Source organism: Pogona vitticeps, chromosome 9 (assembly GCF_051106095.1).
Source record: "Pogona vitticeps strain Pit_001003342236 chromosome 9, PviZW2.1, whole genome shotgun sequence".
NCBI lineage: Eukaryota > Metazoa > Chordata > Lepidosauria > Squamata > Agamidae > Pogona > Pogona vitticeps.
Window position 1 is genome coordinate 24,365,387 of NC_135791.1, and position 23,780 is coordinate 24,389,166.

General features: G+C 42.7%; 1 protein-coding gene across 5 annotated transcripts in view; it reads right to left on the reverse strand.

Moving 5' to 3' along the window:
* Nucleotides 1-9,386: 9,386 nt before the first annotated feature.
* Nucleotides 9,387-23,780, reverse strand: part of BICRA (BRD4 interacting chromatin remodeling complex associated protein) — a 67,867-nt gene continuing 53,473 nt past the window's right edge. For 2 of the 5 annotated variants that reach the window (XM_072979886.2, XM_020787245.3), the window contains 9 exons: nt 22,482-23,192; nt 21,391-21,718; nt 19,440-19,567; nt 17,778-17,903; nt 16,329-16,396; nt 15,388-15,536; nt 14,681-14,775; nt 14,096-14,198; nt 9,387-12,964 (listed from right to left, as the gene is read on the reverse strand). In XM_072979886.2, coding sequence (XP_072835987.2) covers nt 11,742-12,964; nt 14,096-14,198; nt 14,681-14,775; nt 15,388-15,536; nt 16,329-16,396; nt 17,778-17,903; nt 19,440-19,567; nt 21,391-21,718; nt 22,482-23,192 — 2,931 coding nt within the window. In that variant the 3' untranslated portion in view covers nt 9,387-11,741. The remainder of the gene's footprint in view (nt 12,965-14,095; nt 14,199-14,680; nt 14,776-15,387; nt 15,537-16,328; nt 16,397-17,777; nt 17,904-19,439; nt 19,568-21,390; nt 21,719-22,481; nt 23,193-23,780) is intronic. The other 3 variants (XM_078380101.1, XM_020787249.3, XM_020787248.3) reach the window with 3 other exon arrangements.

Consider the following 23,780-nt stretch of genomic DNA (forward strand, 5'->3'; position numbering starts at 1 on the left):
AACGTTTCAAACTCATCTGAGGAGAAATCCTCCTGAAATAATTTATGACCCTTCTGAACAAGAGGCAAAACATTAAAAAAAGAGAAAACATTGCAATTATATCCACGGAAAGGCGCTCACCAGGACCTTTAATTTTTGACCTGAATGCATGGCAAAGTGGATGTGGAATAAGGCAAACCTCCAAAAGTCTTGGTTCCTGGATTATTTAGGTTTTAAAGGACAAAAATTAACACTTTCCACTTGGGTTCTACATGAGTTTTGATACTGCCTTAGTGCTTCATCACAAGAAGTGAAGTGATTGTTGGACCTTGTAAGATGGGAATTACAGTAGTTAGCTACCGCAATGAGGCTTCCTTGAAGGATGATGAAGTCGTAGTAATTGTACTTTATTTTGAGAATGGGAGTCTCCACACAATTTTCCTCCTCAAGATTCAAAATTGCGTGTTTGGCTCTGAGTCTGTGCAAAAACGAGGCTTAAGGGTATGTCCAGGTCCAGAAATCTGGGCCAGCGCTTACCTCCACACCTGGATGTGTAATAAATATAAGTTCTGTCCAAGGCTCAGAAAGGGAACAGGGCTGCTAGTCCATAACACACCTTTTCCAAGCTCTGCTGAAGCCAATTAGATGTTCTCAATCTAGGTTTTAAAAATGTGAACATGGGAACATACATTAATCTATTGCACTCCTGGGACATTTTGCACATGAGCAGAAAAACTATCTCGGTTGAATATTTCATCTTTATCCTTCAAAATGTCAGTCTCCATACGAAGAATGCAGAGGAAAGGCCAAAGTTAGCACACTTTGCTCGTAGGTTTGTTTAACTTATCCATTGCTTATGCCAATTAAGCTCAATTATTAGCTAGAAGAAATCATTAGACAGAAAAAAATATTTCTTCAGATTCCTCAGGCAGCCAGCTGCCAAAAGGAGGAATTTCTTCACAACGTTAAATTCCCTTCTAAGAAAAGTGGCGACATCAAGGCAGATGAGAAAGCAAGATATCCAGGAAGCGGGAGATAAAGCCTGCGGAATAAGATGTCCTTCTGTCCACTCTCTCTGGGAATGTTTGAGATATCCTCAGCCTTTCTGGAACTATGGAACTCCTCTTATGGAGACTTGCAGGAAATAACCAAGGAGTCCTGGTTTCTTTTACACCTCTTCACTCCAATGCATCAGATGACCTTCCCTTATCACAACTTCCATCTTAAGCAGAGAAGTGCAAATAGCTTCTAGATGGAGGACTGGCTGAAACATCACCCAGCGTGTTGACATATCCTTCTGCAGAGCCATACTTAAGGCGATGGGTCCAAACAGCCTAAGTGTCAGTATCAGACCTCCCAGGAAGCACCAATCTTTGAAAAAGAAGACCATGTTTTGCTTGAGGAAGTTGCAAATGTACATGCAGAGAGGCACCTGTGTAAGCGTTCAAGTAGACTTATGATCAACTGGTGATGAACAGACCCTATACCTGATGGCCCTTCACTTCGCAATCAAGGGGCACAGTGGCCTTTAAAGCCACAGGATTGCCCCTTAAAAGGAAGCCACCACCTTTTGAGGCATTATTCCATTTCAGGGTCTCCAAATTCCGAACAGCAAGCCTGGCTTTTCTTCAGCTAAGTCCAAGAAAGAAGAATAGGGAAGCAATCCTCTGCATAGCAATCCTGGGATGGGATCAAGGAGTGGGGGGTGCCGGCACTGAAAAGAGTGGGCTATGGGGGAGTCTGAGGGTTGAAGCCACACAGATCACAACCAAGACTAGAGGCCACACCACCCACAGCAGCATGGTGTCTTCGACTGGGACGCTCACCTTTTGTAGCAGTGCTCAGTGGTACCCACACCTCTGAAGCTGGAGTGGGTATTCTACATTGGCAAGCGAAAGGTTAGAGCATCCTTAGCCTACACTCAAGTCTCAAGCCTGGGGGTCACTTCTTTTTAGTAGGGCTACTTCCTCATAAGTCAATTTGTAGAAAACCTACTGTTTTCACTTTGCCCCTGTGAAGCAGACCAGTATTATTGCCTCTGTACTGCAGCCAGGAAGGCTGAGGCTGAGAAAAGCAAAGGCTTTTTAGAAGCCACCTAATGAGCACACCAGTGGGATAAGATTTGCACTCAGGACTTCATACTTTGGAGGAGCGTAATTAAAAGGGATAGGAGCAAGGTAGGGTGGTAAAGTTCAGTGGTACGTGGGCTCGATGACAAAAAGGCTCGCTGAAATTCTTTTATAGGACAGCTCTTAGTGTGATTTCGGCTATATGCCTTAACAATGAGGGCTATATGTTCTCTGCCATTCTCAATGTTCCCTGTCAAAAACCAGGTTTCTAGTCCTGAAATCTGCAAATTGTTGGCTCTGTTTCAGAAGAGGGAAGTGCTAAACCATACAAGATGCCAGCTCCACAGTTAAAAACAAAAGTTCCTTAAGAAGTCAAGGATGCTTCTTTTTCCTCTCAGGAGGCCCAAGCCGCAAAGTGGCTTGCTCTCGTTTGGCGATTTCTCATCGGCAGATGAGCTTTTGGAAGGAATGCAGATGCTCAAAAGGGATGGGAACCGTTTTATTATTTTGTAACTGTGAAGCTAGTTTCTTGGCCTGAAGATTTAGAGGGTAAGCAACCTGTTTAGTTTTTTGCTTCTCTGTGACTAGCTGAAATAGAATACAGTTAGCAAAGACACATACTTCCAGTTTGCAGAATTGATGCAGGTCTCCACAATTCAGTTCTTCTTGGCTCCAAAATATGATTTTTCTGGAACTGCTACTATTGCTTTATCTGTTTTAACTCAGGCGACTGAGGCCCTTGTGGGGAAAAATACAACCACCACTGATTTCACATAAACTTTTGACAGCTTTGTACTTCTCATGATTTACCCGGAAAGTGTTTTCCATTAGAAATAACACCTTTCTCATGTTGTCATCGTTACGCTTTTATCTGTTCCTCCTGGTATGAAATCAGGGTGTGATGTAGAAGACTTGTTCCATTTTATCCTAACCATCATGAAGAAGGCTGAGGCAGGTAGTCCAGTGTCACCTGCTGATAGATGTGTTACTGAGCAAATTTAAACCCAAGACTTCCCCACCCCCTTTTCACTATAGCACACGTCTTGCAATTCAAGATCCTTCCCTACCATGATAAACTTGTGTTTTTTTTCAAGAGGAAAGGGTTAATGTTTAGGGTATCAAAGGTGATTGAGTGCTCCATACGTCTGAAAAATCAGAAAGGGATCACACATACGCCAAAAAACATTTAAACTCTTTTTAAACCTGAGTTCTGGCTCATTCATAGCAGTCAAGAGCAACTACACTGCTGTAATCTGGCACAGTTTGTTGAAAGAGTAGGGTGAGGCAGTAAACGGGAAGGGGGGAAAGAAGACCATCAACAAAGTACAGCTCCACTGGAGTCCTTACTCCCTTTTTCTGGTATTAAAATAGACTTTTTCCTCCTCTGATTAACAAGGCAATGTACTCTGGGTTTTCTACCTCTATAGAGAGGAGGGACAAAGGGACAGGAATTGGTCCCTAGAAAATGGCAGGAAATAATTTTTAACTGAAATAGGTCAACCTGTGTTTCTAGTCTCTTTCTCCGGCTATGGAATGAAGACCGTGCTTTGTCCCACGGAAAAGATGTCCCTGCAACAGCACTTGAACTTTTGAGTTTCCAGCATAGCTTGCAGGACTTTTAAAAACTGCCCATTGTCAAAAGCAACTCTGTGAGCTTTGCAGTATTTTTTACAGTTCATTTGGTGGCGTTTCTGCTCTTTACCGGGTAGAACTCGTCACCTCACCTCCTGATGCCGAAGAGCTGATCCAGCCATCCCTAATACAATGATCTCTGAATAATCACAATTCATTATTGTATAGCTATCACAATACATATTTCTACACTACCTGACCTTCCTTAGTTTTGTATCAGAAGAAAAATAACTTTTCTGGGGAAGACAGCTACCCATTGCGGTGCTAGGATGCCATCTCTCTTTTTTTAAAAAAATCTTTTGGTTTCTGTATTAGGCTTACAACTGATAACTTTCTCACTTTTTCTGCAATATAGTAATAACCTTATGTTGACTGAAAAATCATTCTAAGATTCCTCCTCCCCCTGCCACTACTGTTGGTGCCTCGTTCTCAGACGATGTCTCCTTGGCTTCTCTGTCCATCCCAGCCACACCACCCTTAACGGTACCCAAGACGATGTGGTCTCGTATTACCTCACAAAAGGACGGCATCTGGATCGTTTTATAATACTCAAGGAGGAAGCCCTCTGCCTCTGCACCACAACTTCTGCCCTTTGCAAACTGGTCTGTGTTTTTATTTCCTTTCAAGAAGAAGCCAAACCAATTCCTATACCATTTTAAAAAAGAAGAGCAATTTAATTTACACAGAAGTACTAAATGTACATAATTCTTTTAAAAAATTGTTATACACAATAAATACAGTACAAAATTATTTTATAGTACTATATTTTGTTTTTGAACTGTGGTGAAGTTCAAACTGGTACCAGCAGGGGAAGGAAAGAAAACTTGGTTATTTATTTATTTTTAACAATAAAAGTGGGGTATTTTGTTTGGTTTTTTTGTTTTGTTTTGTTTGCTTCCTTTTACTTGGAAAACCTTCCTGTGATTTGGTGTTGGGTGGAAAAGCTGAAGGATTCAGAAGGATCTAAATAGGTTTTCTTAAAATGGCCTGTTAATAATTAATTACCCCTCCCCAAAAGCCCATTTTATTTCTACATTTACCTTCTGAATGGGCTATGAGTTGAAACGAGCAGATGGAAGCTTCCCAAGAGTTGCAATATGCATCTCTCCTTCTCTCTCTCTTTTTTTAAATACCCCTCCCTAAAAGGTAAAAAAAAACACTCAATGAAAAAATTAAATATGCACAAAAGAAATGGCATTTCCCCCCTTCTTTTGTGCCTATGAAACAAACAAACAGAAAACTATCGTCACTTTAATAAGCTTCAAAATACTGGAAAGATGTTAAATATACTTCCTTGTAACAGTGAGTCTGCTGATGTATATTAACCTTTAATTTGAAGGGTTTTATTTCCCCCTTAACCATTTTTGCAGTGAGAAGAGGCAGCAACCAAATGAGCTAATGACCCCAAATCCACACTTTTTAGAGGAAAAATAAGGACACTAAACAAAAAGCCAAACAATTTCATATACATTTTTTATATATATTTATATATAAAAAAGAAGAAGAAAACCCCACCAGCCCGGGAGTTAGAACATCCCTTATTGCTTCCTAACCATATACTCTTCCCCCTTCACATGACAGAAACCAGCAGTTTGTTGGTGGGGAGCACTGTAAGACCAGAAAGAAGTAGCAAAACCAGATCTAGTGTTTCTGTCTGCTGCGGATCGTTCTTCCAGCAACGGCCCTCCTCCCCACCCACCCCACCACCAGCAATACCTTGCAGGTGCTAGAACCCCATCCTTCTTAAATGGAGAGAGGAAACTGCTGTTCATTCCATGGCTCACTCGCTAGCAAAGTTGTGGTGTGCACATCAGAAAGCAGGGCTCTGAATCAGGACCTCAGAGCACGAATATTTTGGGGCTGTTTCTGGCCTCCTCCTCCTCCTCAACGCCGCCAGCTAAGGTTCTGTATTAGAATGCCATGAGGAAGGGAACAGAAAGACTGACACGTGCTTCCTAACATACCATACGCACCTATCTCAACAAGAAAGAATTAATCAATCCAGGAGCAACACAACTGTATGTCCTATAAGGCATAAATGGAAAATAATGTTGCCATGTCTCGTTATGGTTTAAAAAAAAAATCCGCCAAGGTAGTCTCAAATACCAGTTAGAAATGGATAGAGGTTGTACAAGAGACTTGGGAATGGGTGCAATGAAGCACAAAAAGCCTGGAACTGGGGCCCTGAAAACGGTTTTCTTAAACAGTTTGCACTCAGGGGAAGAAAAACATAGGTCAAAAAAAGAGAAAGAGAGAGAGAGAGAGAGAGAGAGAGAAAGGGAGACAGAAAGGAGACAATTTACCTTCCCTTTTGGTTCAATTATATCCCTTAAATGTTTTTCTTCAGTATACTGCATTCTTAAAGATGCCTTTCCCCCCTCTATTTCATAAGACACAGTAAGGCTTAAAGAAAGAGAAGCTACTGATAAAGAACAGGTTGGAACAAGAGTAATATTCTCTAGCATCTTCTGCTTTTCCTCTGTAATAAATGTTTTGTGGTAGAAGCACTGTTGTGCTGCCTTTTAATCTTTTTGGATGGTGTGAGATGCATTCTGATTGAACTTAGAGAAATGAACGATTAAATTCCAGTACTGTGGGTAGAAATGGGAATATGAGAGAAAAATGGAGCACAGAACACAATTGGTAAAGGGATTATGCATTCTCTGCCCTTGGTCAAAACATGTGACTCGTGGTGAGGCAAAAAGATAATAAAGTTAATTTTAGAAAGCAGTCCTGAATTCAGTCCCTTTATCTAGTGAAAATAGGTACTGGCTGGTCTTCCACTTTCACACCCCTTTGCAAATATTTGTCAAACATGCATTGCAATTGAACAGCTGAACACAAATTAGGGGCATATTCATATTTCTGTGCGAGTTTGATTTCTTCTACAGGAACAAACAAATAAAAGAATACGGAACAAATGATAATGGGGGGGGGAATAAAGCCATGAAACACCCAACACACATTCAATCACATAGGGAAAATGAGGTCATGAAAACAACTTCTCTGAGCTCCAAGAAACAACCAGTTTAAGAGAACTTGTATGAGACCTAGACAGTTCATCTGGCCACAAAATCATATTTACTTCCTCATCTTCACTTTTAAATTATGTTAAAAAATAGTTGCTTCTGTCCTCTGGGTTACCCAAGCTGTTCCTATAACTATATCTAAGATCTATCCCACCCCAGTTTCAATGGCTTTTAAAATTAAATAGTGAATAAGCCCACGGACAACATTTAGGCAGCCTTTCTCGACTTGCCATTCTCCAGATGGGTTAGATCACAACTCCCATAATCACACAGCCCTGTCAGATGAAGAATTATGAAACCTGTAGTCCAACACATTTAAAGGGTGCCAGGCAAGGAAGGCTGTATTAAGGCCTCACCTAATAAGTGGTCGGTAGTCGGAGGGAGAGGATTGAACCCTGAAGACTCTTCTTTTCACTGACCAACTTGCCAAATCCCTTTGAAGCCACTGATGTAATAACCTGCTTAACAATTTGGGGAATTATAGTTTTTCAAGGACAGTATTTCCAGCATAACAGGATAAAAGCTAGAAAGCACTGTTTCTTTTATAGTTATTGCAAAACTTTAAGGAGCTCCTGCATCCATGCAATTCTGGTTTCTGCAGAAAGCTGTTTTAAAAATAAATGACTATGAGTTCAAAACTTTTTATAACAATGAACTGTCAGAATTTGGGCATTTAATTTTTAACTAAAATTATATTTATAAAAAGAATTTGGCCATGAACAGGGTAATGGAAAGAGACTTTTTTTTTCCAGGACTGTGGGCAGGAAAAGAAGGGGGGAGGCAAATGTAGAAAGAACGTGAAGGAATTTGGAAGGCAACCGTAGCGAATTCCTAACCCCTGGAAACCAGAATCATAGCATTTATTTCCTCTTGAAAAGAAAGATGTCTGAAATGAGAAAAGAGAAGATAAAAGATTTATAACTAACGGCTGAATCCAGATCACTTGGCAACTCTCCAGAAAGACAAACAGTTTGACTCCGAGCCAGACTGACTGGGTCTTACTCCTACTTCTGGTTTATTCAGCGGGACGGTAGCCAATAGAGAGAGCTGAGCTGTCTTTAATCCAAAACTTGACGTCAAAAGAAGTATTTCCCTTTTTAGAAGCAAGAACAGAGGTGGAGTGGCACAAATAAGATACCCTATAGTGACTGCGGATAAACTGGCTGTTCATCATTAGGCAGCTCCGGAGGGGCATCTACTTAATAATAGATAAACGTATTTAGTGGAACTAAGTTGCACGCAAGGACATCCTTATCTGTTTTGATTTTAGGGAAGAGGCCTGTTTGAGAAAGAAGGGACTATAAAGGGGGGGGTGGCAACGTTAACCCAAAGGGGCACATACCGAGATGTGGGGGTTGTATTTTCAAACATAAAAGGAACCTCAGTTGTCCAATTTGACACAATGCGGTAAACAAGGAAAACAATTCAACAAAATTCTAGTGTAGGTTCTTCAGAGTATGAGCCAAGAGAAGGATGGAAACATGTCCTTTTGTCTGTTACAGAAAGGATAAGATGTAAGAAAGTCAGATTTCAAAACTGGAACATTAAGACACTGGAGTTGTGAACTAGGAAAGAAAAATCATCTTCAAGGTTGATGAACATGTCAGTGTGACCTCTTTCTTTAGTTTAGAAGCAACCACTTGAGTTCATATAAGAGAACACCAGTATTATAATGCTGATTTCAGCTCTGCTGAAACAGGTTTTGCTATCCCACTTCTTATTTTCAGTTTTGGCACCTAAAAGTACAAAAGTATGGTCTAAATTTGGGGGGGGGGTTGCAATAAATCTGTCAGCAAAAGGTTAGTTTGTTTGGAAGATTGTGAATCAATAAAGATTTCGGAAAAAGATCAGATCACTTGAAGAGACTAGGGATCAAGCCCAGAACTGCCCAACTGGAGCTGTGTAACAACATTGGGTTATGAAAATACTGGAGAAGAACAGCCAGCTTAAAGTGTTCTGTGATGCACTTTTCACCTAGAAACTCCATGGGTAGCAACGTCAGTCCAGGTTTTCTCCAAAGCATGAATACATGTGAATGACTACAATAAAGAGGAATAGGTGCAGCTAGCGTTTAAAGTTAGCACCACTTCAAATGTACAAAAATAAGTTTACCTGTCATGGTTCTCTTTTGTGTTGTACCATGTGCTAAAATGGTCACAATAAGCTATCAAGCAATTGAGAGGTTTAAATAACAAGTAACTATGTTTTTTTTTAAAACATGGAACATTTCCAACTGGCTTACTGAAGACTTCTGTGCTAACTCAAACTTGCACATTATTCTACCAGAAGACGACGACCTGCTAATAAAGCATCGTCTTCGTTGTTCTGTCTTTTGCTCCTCACACAATCCAACTGTGGAAGAAGAGAAGAGGCTCCTGCCTCTCTTTGAAGGCTTTAGATGGCTAAAAGATGACACTGAAAATGGCAGGTCATACTTTCCCTAATTTAGCAATTAGGCTGGAGACTGGGTAGAACAGTCTCCAGCCTACCAAGTAAGTGACAATGGACAAAATTTATAACACATGAGAGAGAGAGAGAGAGAGAGAGAGAGAGAGAGAGAGAGAGAGAGAGAGAGAGCAAGAAAAGAGATGGCACTTCCAGAGATCTGAGAAGGCAGCAAAGCAGTGTCTTGCAGAGATGAAGGAGCTAGAAGCAGGAGAGGAAGGAGCACAACATGAAGATTCTTGCATGTGACAGAACTAGAGGTGCCACAGTTTCTTCCACATTGCAGACCGAATTATAAGTTTTTTATCTGCAAGTCAAATGCAAGGCCCCAAAGGGGATTAAGTTTTGTTACTGGGCACCTGTTGATGCCAATGCTTTTTTCACAGGGAACCTCTTATTTGTAGAAGAGTGGAAGACTGGGGATGATGGAGGCACAGCTCATACTGCTAGTTGGCTGCCCACTCTCCCCATGTAAGCCTCTCATTTCCTAATTCTCAGTTTTGCAAGCTACTGTTAACTAAATACTGCCATCCACCATACTGTTGGGCTCTCACACGCACATCATCTGAAACCACACTTGTGTAGAAATTTTAACGTAAGGATCTTCCTCTAATTTTCTATGAATCAAGACAAAGGTAGACCAAGAATCTCGAAGCAGCCTGGTCCCCTGCTGTTTGCAAATTCACAAGCTTCTTTTCTTCCTACCAAGGAAGAAAATACCCCGCTCACTGACAAACATGGCAAACTTACCAATGGAACTCAAATTCTATCCTGCAGATTCTGCCCCATTGGCTGGAATCGCATGGGTGCTCAAATGAGGTTTGCATACCTTGCTATGGCTAATCGCAGCTAACTGACAAGGTGCCCGGCCACATTTCACTTTTGTAATAGAACGTATGACCAGGCACACAACTGACACCTGCCTCTGTATCTTGTCAGTTAGCCACAGTTAGTTGCAGAAAGTCACACACGTCTTATTCAAACGCCCACAAGATTCTGGCCAATAGATTTCTCAGGCCTCAATGGCAAAAAGTAGCAGAAGACAAAAAGAGAAAACTACAAACAGAAAAAAATAAGATAGGAAACTGGAATAAATAAAGTCCGAACAGGTACAACGGGAACTGCAAGCGCAGATTGATTCTGGGGAATACCAGAGGTGTGCAAACAGGCTCTGGAGAAGACACAAGACTGAATTTAGATCAGAAGTCAGAAACATGACTTTTCTGGCGCTATATCTCCTAGCCAGAGGACAGTGCTGGTAAGGAGATTTTGGCAGTTACAGTCTAAAAAGTCATGTTTCAAGCTCTTGTCCAGACTATACTAGTCACACTCAGTGTCAAGACATTAGACGTGACTCCATCGGGTCTGGATTCAACTCAACATGGCCGTTTGCGTCTACTCCAGTTGGCTACAAAGGACACCCCTTCCCATTCCAGAACTTCTGTCTTGTGCAAATAATTGTATGAGAGGAGAGGTACAAAGCCATCGTTTTAAAAATGGGAGAGAATGATGAAAATAAATGAAGTCGCGGCTGCCATCTACCAACATTAGCTGCTGCAGCAAAGGATGAAAAAGCACAAAAAAATATAGAAATGACTTCCTCCTTGGCTTCCCCAGGGTTCTAAGGCACCTGTGCCCAAACATGTGGATATTGAACGTGAATAGATTTCTTTTGGATCCTGCTCTTGTCAAAAGCTTAACCAGAGTTGGTTTTGTTTAAAAAATAGTGGGTGGGGGGAAGAAGAGAAATATACACCCCTGTTGCTAATACTTTCCTTGCTCCACTCAACACGGTTGTGTTAACCAAATGCTTTTGTCTCCTAAAAGGGCCTGGTTTCTTCTCTGAAACTTGTTGATTTGTAAACTCATTCCTGCTTATTTGTTTTTCAGCATTAGTGTTTATATCATTTCTTCTTTTTCTTTTTTTGCATTTTGTTCATAATGTATTTTTGTCAAAAAAAAGAGGCAGTTTATACTTAAAATAACTTAAAAAACCTGAAAAAAATCTGTTACATAATCGCCCCATGTGGTAACTCCAGAGGAGTTGTGCTCCTGCCCCTGCTCCAGTCCTTTGGCCTCCCTGCTGGTTTCGGACTCGGGATTTATTTAAAATGTCCTAAATAAAATAGCGGAGTAGGGGGAGGGAGGGAGGGGGAAATAAACCCAATCATCATCATTCAGAGATTCAAATTAGCAATTTGTTACAGAATCTAAATATTACACAGCCAACACTACCTATGGGCCCACAATCCAACCCCCTCCCCACCTGCCTGTCTGGCGTTCACTGGACTTTTCTTTAATGGTGCATGTGATCAGACGAGTGTATTGTAAATCCAGCCTCAGGTTGTACTTTTACAACAACCAAAACCCATCACATCAACGCTTGGATGGACAAAGCCTCTTGTCGGACATTCTCGTTGCCCTCCCCACCCCAGGCCCGCGCTCTTCCCGTCTGGTATCAGCCCCATTTCCGTTGGGTCTCTAGGAAGTAACACCTTGGCTTCCAACCGTTTCCTAGCCAGCAGAAGCTGCAGCAGCTTCAATCCGTGGCTCTCTTTGTACAGTTTCTACTTGCTGTCGATTTCTGTTATCTGTTCAACGTCCTTGCTCCAAGGCCGCCATTGTGATTGGGGGCAAGGTACGTGTCTGTGCGGTGGACAGGTGAGGAGAAAGGGGAGGAGGAGGAGTTGTAGGAAGAGGAGGGTGTTCGGGTGTTCTGGCCCCCAGCCTGAGGTTGCTGTAAATTCAGGATGCTGTCAATGGCGCTCTGTAAATGCTCATTAAGTGAGTCATCAGGGGGGCTATCGCTGGAGAAGCTGGCATTGTCCACGTCGAAAGATTCTGACTTTCTACGTTTGGCTGGGGGAAGGGGCACCTCCCATGCGAGTTCAGAGGCAGAACCGTGGTCAGGTGGCTCGGTCTTTATCATCCGCTGATAAAACTCATCCTCAACCTCTTCTAATTCCTTCATAAGGCCACTGGTTGAATCATCGGTCTTGGGAGGGGCAGGGCTTTCTTGCATCACTAGGGAACGAGCATCACTCCGACTGAAAAATGTATGCTTTGTGTTCTCCTCTGACCTGCCCTTCTCAGCCACAGAGGGACTCTCGTGAGTTTTGTGGGAGGTGATGACACTCCTAGACCCACCATCCTGCTTGATGATGAGGGTGCTTGGCACCGTATCTGCTTTCGGGGTGCTTCCTTTTGAGCAGGTCTCAGGGGCTTTATCTGCTACAAAAGCATCCACGTTCTCCCGGTATGTTTTACGAAGAGGAAGCCTGCAGTAGGTCACAATAGGCTTCTTCTCCATCGGCGCTGCGGCCACGTGATCAACTGTCCCATTCATTTGCCCTGCCATTGAGATGGCCGTGGTGGTGGTGGTAGTGGCAGCCGCAGCAGAAGCAGTAGAGTGCTGCTCAGCCGTCTTGATTACAGTGCAGACGGGTGGAGGTGTCTGGTGAACCGGGTCCAAGGCAGTGTTGTGAACTACTTTGCTGAGTCCTGCCTCCTGTTTGATCTTTAGTTTCAGCCCAATCCGGCTCCGGGCTTCGTAGGTTTTGATGGGTGGCTTGCTTCTGGAGGGCAAGGCATCCTCGTCGCCATCCAGTGAAGGAGAGGCCTTGGCCCATGTGACAGAGGGAGAGCCTCCACTGTGCTTGATGACCAGTTTCGTGGGGTTGATCTGGGTTGCCATCTGCACTGGAGGCGACTTCATGTTCTCGGAGGCCAAACTAACGTTGCTGGGCTGGGAGCCCTGAGCCAGAGAAGAAACAAAACTCTGCGACCGTGAAGATGAAGAGACATATTCATCTGCAAGAGAAGAACGTGCACCACTGTGTTAATAGAAAGCAAATCCAGAAAGTCTTCTCCTATAAGGGTCTGGGGAGACACAATGTGCAGAGTTCCCAACAGCAAACCCAGGGATGTTCAACCACTCTATTTTTAGAGGATATACCACCTTCATGGTTCTCAGTATAAATCCTGCATATAAGATGGTACCATTCAAACCCTCTCATGGATGTTCAAGCTCTAGAATATTAGCATGACATCACAACAAGGGCCTCGCAGATACAGTGCACTCAGGCAGGGATAGTAGGACATAATTTAACTTCTAACTATCATGATTGAGTCCCTGAATACCTTTTTAAAATTAACCTAGTTTTTACTGTTTACTTGCTTTTAATTATTCAGTTGCATTTTAATCAGTGTATACTGTAGTTTAATTGTTTTAAATGTTTAAGTTAGTATGTTTTAAATTCTATTCTTTTTAATATTGTGAGCCACCTTCGGTCTCCTTATCAGGAGAAAAATAAATAAAACAAAGAAATAATCTATTAGGAGTACTGGAACTGAGGAACAAATGCAATTTTTGAAAGACATTCTCAGGTCACCAATATGACAAAAATCAGAATTGCTATGATGGATCAGTCAAAGACCTATCTACTTCCAGCACATATCTGAATGAAATGCAGCAATCTCAAGTCAGCCACCTTTTATGAATATGGAAATAATGCTTACTGCCAACTGAATAAGACAAACTTCAAACAATGGTTTAAGAGTCTGGTATATGTGGTAAAAGAGTCCTTAATATGCTGAGATACAATCTTCCAAACACAGCCAGAGACATCTACATTTTACATATTAAAATCAGCTTTTCCTGAGCAATTTTTTAAAATTAAGACCTGTTTCTCTTCAGTGCTTCCCCCTCTGAGATCAGAAGCATCAGAAGTCTAGTCTGCTTGACAGGGAGCATTCTGCCACACATGTCCTTACCCCTTTATAATGCCTGATGAGAAGGTTACACGCTGGTGACAGAAAAGCACTGAGCCATGCTTGCTGGTAGGAAGGGGACTAAAGTTTAGAAGATCAGCTTGAGGGAGAATGTGCACTTTGGAATAAGCAAGCTACATAAATTAAAAACAAACAAATCCTGCCTCTTACCTGGCTTCTCCTTTGCTAACTGTTTATCAAGAGCTAAGGTGGTCTTTTCCTCCTGTATGAACATCCTGTCGATCATCACCATCTCTGCTGAAGGACTGACTCTCTGTCGACAAAGAAGGAAATACTGGTGAGGGGGTGAGGGAAGAAAAAGAAGGCAGAAGGAGAACAAACCTGAGGCTCTTCACACGCACACACATCATGCAGGTTTTGCTTGTCATCTCTTACCCTTTGGCATCTCTGTCACTTTTGAAAGTCTGTAAGGTCCTCAGGGTCAAATGGGCTAGGTTCAATTAGAGTATAACCACCAAATCAATGGAACATGGACAAATTTTGATTTATAAAGTTAGCATTACTTAACATCAGGATTTAGACCCATGTTTCTTTCTTCACATATAGTTTGCTACCTCATGTTTACTTCTAATCAAAGATGCCATCAAAGCTGATGTTGTTGCTACAGGTTCCTTTCCTGAACTTCCTGCCTGCCTTTTGACTGAGTGCTTATTAAAGGAGCAAAGGCCAAGATGAGATCAGGTAGCCTGTTGATAATCCACCAGTTCAAGCACAACTGAACAAGAAAAATCTTACCCGGGATTCCTCTAAGAGTAATAGGCGGTATTTGTTCAGCATGGCTTGTGTACGTTTCAACAACTGTGTGGACACCATTTCAAACTCTTCATCTACTAGAAAAGAACCAAAATAGGGAAAGAAGGAAGGGCAGAAAGAAAGGTTATAAGGTTATATGTTTGCCTTTTAAAAATGGAAACTGCTGTAAGAAAAGGCATTTGAGTTACTGGATTACAATTTCAATGCAGTGAATATTAATATTTCTAAAAGGGTGGCTACATTTGTTATACAAACAAAGCCTCTCAAAGATACAGTGTGGCCCCCCAAAATGCAAAAACAAAATGCAAGAAGCTAACGGGAGGTGTGGTTGAATCCTACACAAAGAACAGAGGAATTCAAGATTCAGCTGGTGTAGGCTATCTCCGTCATTCACACAGACTGTGCAGGAGGCTCTTAAGCCACATAGACTATGCATAGTTAGAAAGATCGTTTTGACTCTTCAAGGAAGACAAGTTTTATGAGGTAACAAAACTAATTTTACTTTAATCCAGGTGCAACAAGTATCATGTTTCCAAGTGAATTCTAATTCTAATGAAAAAGAAAAATGCTTTTGGGTCCTTAGGGAACAGCAGGGATGCACAGTAGGGAGTTGTCAGTTTAAAAAGGCTGGGGAAAACAAAGGGAACCCCCAACGGCATCTGATGAGGTAGCCTCTCGGACTGACTTACCCTTCCGATAGTCATGGGGAGAAGGCAGCGTTCCCTGGTAGACATGGTATGGCAAGAGCCTCTGCAGAGCATCTTCAAAAGACCGAAAGGAGGTTTTGTAATCAGGATGCAGCACAGTTCCCTGGTGTTTATGTAGCTGTTCCAAGAAACTAAAGGACACGGAACAAGAAAGCACAAGTGAGTTTCATCTTGAGGAGTCCCGCTCCCCCTAGTACACCAGAGACAGAACAACCAGCTTCTCTCCCTGACCATTCATTCAGCGCCTGCAAAGGTAGCTCAAGGCAGAATGCTATTTTAGGTTGCCCTGCGCAGAGGAGAATGAAATATGCTTTTATCTATACAATAATGTCTGGGAAAACTATGCTCTCCAACACAACATCTTCACTACCTTTCAAGTCTTAGAGCTAAAAAGAATTTCCAGAAAGGACCTGGGTTCCAGTTAACTACTTTATTGTTGACAGTATCTGAGACATTTAATACATCACTATACATTCTCATTCCAGTTCTAACACACTAGATGGAAGCTTCTAGTTTAGTGCTACAGTTGATGCAATTTGCTGAGATAGTGAGTGTGCAGATGAGGGACAGGGATATTTGCATCTTGTTAGACGGAAGAGCACAAGGCAGCGTATGTGCAGATGGCTCCAGAAAACCTGTGTATAAGAACTGAAGTGAGGGAGTATGACTGGTCCAAGTTCACCCACTAAACATCTCTCTGGTTGAACAGCAGCATTTGACCCAACACACTACCCTGACTCCAACCAGTTGGATGTTACCATCCATAACCTCCTTTCTTTCTTCTCCAGGCTGAAGAAACTGGCATGCTTTACACAGGAAATATAACAGAGAGCTTTTAATGTAATGTGAATAATAACACCCTAACACTTGGTTTTTTGTTCTTACAATTCTGCAATTATTGGTTTGCTTCAGCAGAGACTTACCAGGCTTCTTTACTGGGCTGTAACATAGGAGGTGGCTTTTTCAGACTTCCAAGTTTGCTGTCATACTGGTGAAGGGGGGGGGGGAGCAAAAGAACAGAGATAGAACATTGAGACAGAGGCCACAAACTAAAACCCAACCCAGCTTCTCTGTGACAAAGTGAACAGGTCCGTGAGTAGATTCCTGAGAAGAGAACTGAAGTGGAAGCCTTACCAATGCCCTCCAGATCTATGTTCCATAAAAATTTAGAAGCCTCTGGTTAAAACTGAATGGTTTGATATGGCTGAGGGATGCTGACTCTGGCGTCTTAGCTTGTAGCTCCCACAGTTCCCCTGTCAATGGCCACAGGGTTGACAGCAGACACGAGTTGTAGGTGAAACCATTTTGAAGGCTACGTATGCCCCACTCCCTGGTCTAAAGAAGTCCTTTTTATTACTAGTATTGTATAATAAACATAATGTCTAGAGATCTGAGGTCTGGCATCACGAATAGGCAAACAATGTTCAGTTTTATCTTTTTTTCCCACTATCCGCAAGAGCGGTAGAAGTGCTGAAATATGACTTAGGGGCCACCATGGGCTGGATGTGGGCTATGCAGCTAAAGATTCATCTGGACAAGATGGAACGGCTCATGATAAATAAAATGGGTGATCCATGGATAACTTGTGCCCCTTGAGGCAACACTTCCGTTTTGTGGTTTTGGGAAATCGTTTCTAGGTTTAGCTTTTCTCTGGATATTCAAGTGGACAGGTCTGTTTTTGCCCATTTTACACTGATACACCAGCTATGCACACGTTTCTTGAGACTTCAGGGCTGGCTTCAGTGACAGATGTTTCAATATGCTCTGTTGAAGGGAAGGGATGCCCAACTCTAAAAAAGCATTCAGAAATTTCAGTTGGGCTACAACATTATTAATCAGAACAGCTCTTAGGAACTGGCAACTCTTTTGCTGAAACAAGTATTTCTAATTCGTCTCTAAGTACGATTCAAAATGCTGATAATGATCCTGAAGTTATCAATGTTTTGAAAGCCAGATATATGAAGGACTATCTCTTGTATAAGCTTCTTGTTTATTACAGTCTTTAGCACAAGCCCTCTGAAACAAGTTCAGAATGACCTCTGACTAGCAATAAGGAGAGGGTCATTTAAAATGCTACAGGTTGGAACTGGCATCCATGTTGAATGTGCCATCTGGTCTGCAATCCAGCACATGACCAAAACCTTGCCAATCAACTGCAACAACCTTGCATGTCATCTTGTACATATATATATTTCCAACATTATTGTGGCCAAAGCACATGCTGTACCCTTTTGGTACTACTGCTGCTTTTAAAAAGTACTAAAATGATAAAGAAATGCTATGTGCAAATTAATGTACCAAGAGAGAGAGAAAAAAGAAAAACCTGTCTAAGAAGTCTTTAGACAAAAATGAGTTGTAATCTGTACCCTCACCTGCTGTTGGATTTGGGAAGGTGTTGAGGGTATGAGTTGGGGCAAATTCTTTCCAACTACCTGGAGCTGCAGAGGGCCTTTCCCATGATTCAGGCCTGACACAGAACTAATAACTCCAGGCTTAGTCTGTCAAAGAAACAAAAAAATTGTTTTACACCAGATGAATTAGAACAAATTGAAAACAAGCATACAATGAAAGTTGCTAGCAACACAGACAGCAGCAGGATACCAAATGCTAAGGCACTGCCAGCCCCTGAGTTGATGAATGGTAACTGAATTCTTTGGTCCAATGGTGGTAACAAATGATTGTTGTAGGATTTTCGGGCTGTTTGGCCGTGTTCCGAAGTTTTTTCTTCCTAATGGTTCACCAGTCTCTGTGGGTGGCATCTTCAGAGGACCGGAGTCAGAATTCTGTCTGTGTTCTAGTATAGCGTGTGGGATAGTTGAGTCATCCCACACTATCCCACACTCTACACTAGAACACAGAATTCTAACTCCTGTCCTCGGATCCTGGCCGTGAAAGCCTTCGAGAATACGGTGGTGACAAACTTTACTTAGAATGCAAGATTCTCACCTCAGGTGAAATAACCCACTAGCATAACTGTTCCATAAACCAAGAGATGACAGTAAAACCACTGAAACTGTGTGGAGAGGATGGCAGCAGACCAAACTCAAGACTCCTCCAATCCACAGCCTCTTCCTGGCCAATGGCACCAATTTATATGAGGACCAGACCTCAAGTGTATAGCGATTTGTTGGAGGATAACTGCAGTCAGAATTTTCTGAGCCTTGGCCAGGAATAGCAGAGTTTCATAGGAGGCAAGATAGAGGCACTCAGTCAGAAGTTAGCTTTTGTGCCTTTGTATTTTATTAAACAACTACTTTTCCAAGAGTCAGTTTCTAAAGACCACAGATCAACACGCTATGGTGACTACAGAAAAAAATGTGCATCTACTTTATAAATTACATGCATCAACTAAAAACTACACTTGCTTGTTGAAAAAAGAATGGCAATTTTGTCTCACTCTGTTATGTATCCCTGCAATATCTTCATGGCTAAGTGTGTTAATTACCCCACCTCCACCCTGGAGAAAGAAATATCCCACCTTTTCCCTCTAATTTGTATCAACAAGCATAAATAATTGTTTTCTTTTTTGGCGTAAAGGGTCACAGTGTTTTTGGAGGTATACCACAGGCATCTTCCAATTAGTTCCTAAACACAGCTGTCCCCTCTCCCACAAGAATCTACTTCTTAAATGTAGCTTTGAGGTGGAAGAGCAACTACATGAGGACTCAAAGAAGTGTGTTTTGGCTTCAAACATTTTGCAGGAGTTGCTTAGTGATATGTTGGCATAACTTCCATATACAGTGTATACCGCCACCACACCAGTGTGTCTGCTTGTGTGCATTAGAATACTAATAAAAATAAATAAATTTAGGATGAGTAAGGGATGATCCCCTTGCTCCTCCCCTGCCCATTTCCAAGAGTAGAAATATACAAGTGGATCTACTTGATAGTAAATGTTTGGGTAAGATGTTGTTGTTTCTGCATTCAACACAGCCATTCAGCTAATGTGTGAAACTAGTCCTAAAAATTAATTTTTGATAATAATACCAAAACTACATTTTCTTGCAGAGATTAGCCAATCATAACAATCTCACCTGAACTGGCTGCTGTACAGCAACAGAAACAGCAGGTTTTCCTTGCCCTGGGGCTGATTTACCTCCAGAAATAGTTGTGGAACTGCTGGAAAATGTTTTGATGTCTGCAGGAGCTGCAGCAGAAACGGCTAGAAGATTGGGAGGAGAGGAAATACACAGATAAGATTTCAGAGAAGCAAGAACATTTAGAAGTTGATTTAAAAACAGAATAGGATCCTGTGGTTTTTACCACTATTTGAGAGACAGGAGGGAGCTAAAGGGGGCAAGTAGTATGTATATCTTCCTCCTTCCCCTTTCCTGCTGTGTGGGGGACTTGGTTTGCACCCCTCCTCTTCCTTCTTTATTCCACCCATTAAAATTTTCAGCTACACATTGAAGGAAGGCTTCCTGAGTCAGAAGCTTCAAGATCTAGGCAGGCTTGAAGCCTGACTCTCATCAATTAACTTCTGCTTGAAAAAAAGGGGGAGAAGGAAAGAAAGAAGCCAGAGCACAAAAGCAAGAACAAGATCTCTCCACTCACTGACACATTCAAGTCTTTGTTTCTACCTCCTTCTAAGCTGGCTTCTTGAAAAATCTGCCTCCTGATAATGGCCAGGTTGCTCTTGAGCATGCAATGGTTCGGACCAACTTTTAGAACAAAGCACCGTTTTCTGAATAGTGACACTCTTTACTCTTTAAGGAGGTTTCTGCAGTAAAACATACTTCTGTTCCCACTACCACTGTCTGCAAATTACAGACAGTGCTTGCAAACTGTCATTCTGTAAACGGTCATTCTTTAATCCAGCTATCAGCACTCTTGCCTCTAAAGCTAGCTCTTTGATTGCCATTCCAGTTAAGAACGGAAAGCAAAGAGTTTTGTCTCCCATTGCAAGAGATCGGGACAAGGCCATTATTCATAGTGGAGTTTAGCCAGGCCACCAGAGCTGACATTCCTACTCCAAAGAAATGAGCCAAGGAATCTTTAACGAGCACAATGCGGGAAAAGGCCGAGAGAGTCTTGCGCAGAAAGGCAGATGATGGGAATCACTGCAAGAAAAGTTATGAGCAATGGGGAGAGGGGATCATGTTTAAGTCAGCTCCTTTTGAGTTTTTCAATGACACTGGGGAAAAGAACTGTGGTTCCCCCCCCTTTTCTCCTAGCTATGGCAGGGAGGCCTGTTCACTTTTAGCAATATCATACAGGCCAGATTCCACATAGACTATAAATGTCTCGTGGGATGAGAAAGAGTTTTGATTTATATATTTTAAAAATCTCACAAGTATGTAACTCCTTTGCTTTTGGAGACAAGGCATCAAAATCTCAAAAGCCCCCCAAAAATCTATTTCTAGTTTTGAAAACAGATAGCAGTAAAGCAAAATATATTCAGAAACACATGAAGAATATTATTTGAATCATTCTTTATGCATGAGGAAAACAGATAAAGACAACCCTGACTGTATCTTATTTAGTCAATAAAACAGCAATCTTATTGGTGGAAGATGAACTGGAATCACGTTCGCACTTTCTAGCTACTTTAAGAAGCTCAGGAAATCTGACGCTTATCGCACTCATCTCAGTGTTTACATGGAGAGACAGAGATCCACAGGGAAGTATAAATCTGAGATAAATCTAATAACTCATCAAGATGCAGACATATAGGAACATGATATGCTTCTGGGAGCAGGGAGAATAGTCAGAGGGAGAGATCTGCATTACGTTCCCCTGCCCGGTGGAAACATACATGTTGCCATAATATCTGCACATATGACATTCTCGTGCACATACATATCCATATTATTTATGAAACAGGTGGAAGAAAGAAGCCCCTTTACTCTTTACACCTTCCGATTACCCACTGTCATATAGTCTTAAGAGAGGCTGAAACAGAGGGATTAAAACACTCTTCCTTTGCTCCTTCTCTTTGCCAACAGATACCGCGGTTCTAAGATAATTAGTATTATTATAACTTACACACTGATGCTGATTTGACCAACACAGGTGTCTGTTGCTGGAGGAGTCCTGCTGGCTGTGCAGGTTGCCCGCCTCCGGTTCCTCTCTGCACTTGGCCCTTTTCAAGCACAGCCGCCACCTTCGTTAGACCTGGATTGGAAGGCTGAACGGCAGCAGGCATGGGGGCGTGGCTATGAGCAGGTGGTGCCTGAGTTGTTGTCACTGTGACCTGCTGCCCTTGGCTGCTAACCAAGACCGAGGAAGGCTGGCTGCTGAACTGGCTCAGCACAGGTGGTGCTTGGCTAGTGGAAGTTGGCTGTTTCGTCTGCAGGATAATCCCTTGGGGCATCTATGTGGGATAAAAAGGCAAGGAATGAATGACAGTCTATCCAAACACCATTTCCTTCAAACTGGTAACATGAATCAGAGTTCACCGGGAGAAAGCCTTGGAGCGCTGTCGCTGTTCGATAAAATGGTTTTTGACCATGCATGGAATGCCTTGTCTTAACCACTGAATAACTGCAACAATCCTCCAGACATCAAATACTCTGGATAAGAAGCTGGAGGTCAGAGGAGGCATACTAACTCATGCAAAATATTACTTGGGAACTTAAAAAAGAGAAATACGCTCAGTGCTTATACCTAACTATTTTATCAAATACTTGCAGGGGGGGAAAACCTTCTTCTCTTATGTCTTCCCTTCAGCCTTTACTGTTTCAGGGCTTCAATATAAGCATCCCCAAACAGAAACTTTGCTTCCTTTACTTAACTGGTAAACCAACTGAAGAAAAGAACTAGTTTTTATTAATACAGGGACTTTCCAGGCCTCCTAGTGGCAAAAATCAGTATATGCAAGTGGCAAGAACAAATTTTGGTCCTGACAACCAGTTGCGGCATTTTTAAACGATGGCTGTTCATCTGGCACATCTGGAGTAAGCTAGACGATGCTCTAGTACTTGTGGTTCAGCTTTTAAGGAACATCACCGGGGGAGGGGAAGAGACTGAGGAGGGGAAAACAAGGCATTTAAAAGACTGTGGGGCTGACCATCCTACCAAACGGATTCCCCGTCCCATCCATGTCAATTTCAGAGGTGTGTGCGTGGTTTTCTTACCTGCTGAAAGCGGTCCAAGAGCTGCTTTTGCTGAGGTATAGGAGCTGAAATCGCAGAGAGAGCCTGAAACTGATTTGGAACCATCTGAAAATTCCTCTGTTGTTCGGCGGTGAGATGAAGCGTCTGGGTGGGCGTGGGAGGTCTGATGGGGCCTTGGGCAGAGAACTGAAGTTGGAAATGAGGGGAATGGGTATGCTGCACCTCAGACGGGGCCTGAATTTGTGGTTGCAAGCGAGTCTGCCCTTGGGCCTCAGGCAGAGGCTGAATCTGAGGGGCAAGCTGAACCTGCAGCTGCAGGTGTGGAGGGGTGGCCAGCTGAGGCTGCCCTTCCGGCTGAGTTTGTGGTGCTTGGAACGGTACCTGAGGCTGCGAGGGGGGCCGCAAGGGATGCTGGCTGGGGCCATGAGGGGATGAAGCGATCTGATTCTGGATCACGTACAAGTTCTGCATCTGCATCTGCGGGGTGCAGGACCGGGACAGGGGCTCAGAAGGAGGCCTGGATAAAGTCTGCGGCTGCGAAGGCGGTCTTGAGTGAGGCCGGGAAGGTGGCCGGGAAAGTGGTTGAGGCTGCGACGGAGGGCGAGATTGGTGGGGAGACTGCATTTGGGACAGGTGCGTGGTGGACTGGAGCTGGGGGCTCTCCCCCATGGAAGGATGAGGTAGTGAATGGGACGGCGAGGCTCCAGGAAGTTTCTGCTGCCCCGAAGGCAACTGGAAAGAGGTGGGGTGGGGGGAGAAAGAGAGAAGGAGAGAAAAAGGGGGCAGGGAATGGAGAGAGTACGTAAATCAGGTTAGACATCTGTTGTGAAAATACTCTCGACATAACTGGACATTAGAATCTAGTTCTGCAATCGAAACAACCAAGACTGTTTGAGTCCCAAGCTCACAACTGACAGGTGGAGGCTGCTTCTTCCCTCTCTTTCCTCAGTTCACACTGTGAGAGACCCCTGAGCCAGGAGGGGAATATCTTGGGAGCAGAGCAGAATCTAACTTTCATGCGGTTCCACTAAGATGACGACTTGTGAACACCTGCCCAATTTACTTTTACTGCCTCCATTTGTTTGCAAAGCTTGCCTGTAGCAGATGTTACTCTGAAAGACATGCCTTTTAAACTATGGAGAAGAGAATGAGATAAGATGGAAATAAAATCTGAAAGGTGTCCAGTATCATAGGGACTGCAATTCAAAATACTCCCTAACATTCCTCAGCCATATGGCTTAATGAAAAGCCTATCCCCAAAGTTAGCACCTGTGCAGGTTAATTCATGCATTGTGCCACCATCCCAGCAAAGGCAGGAAG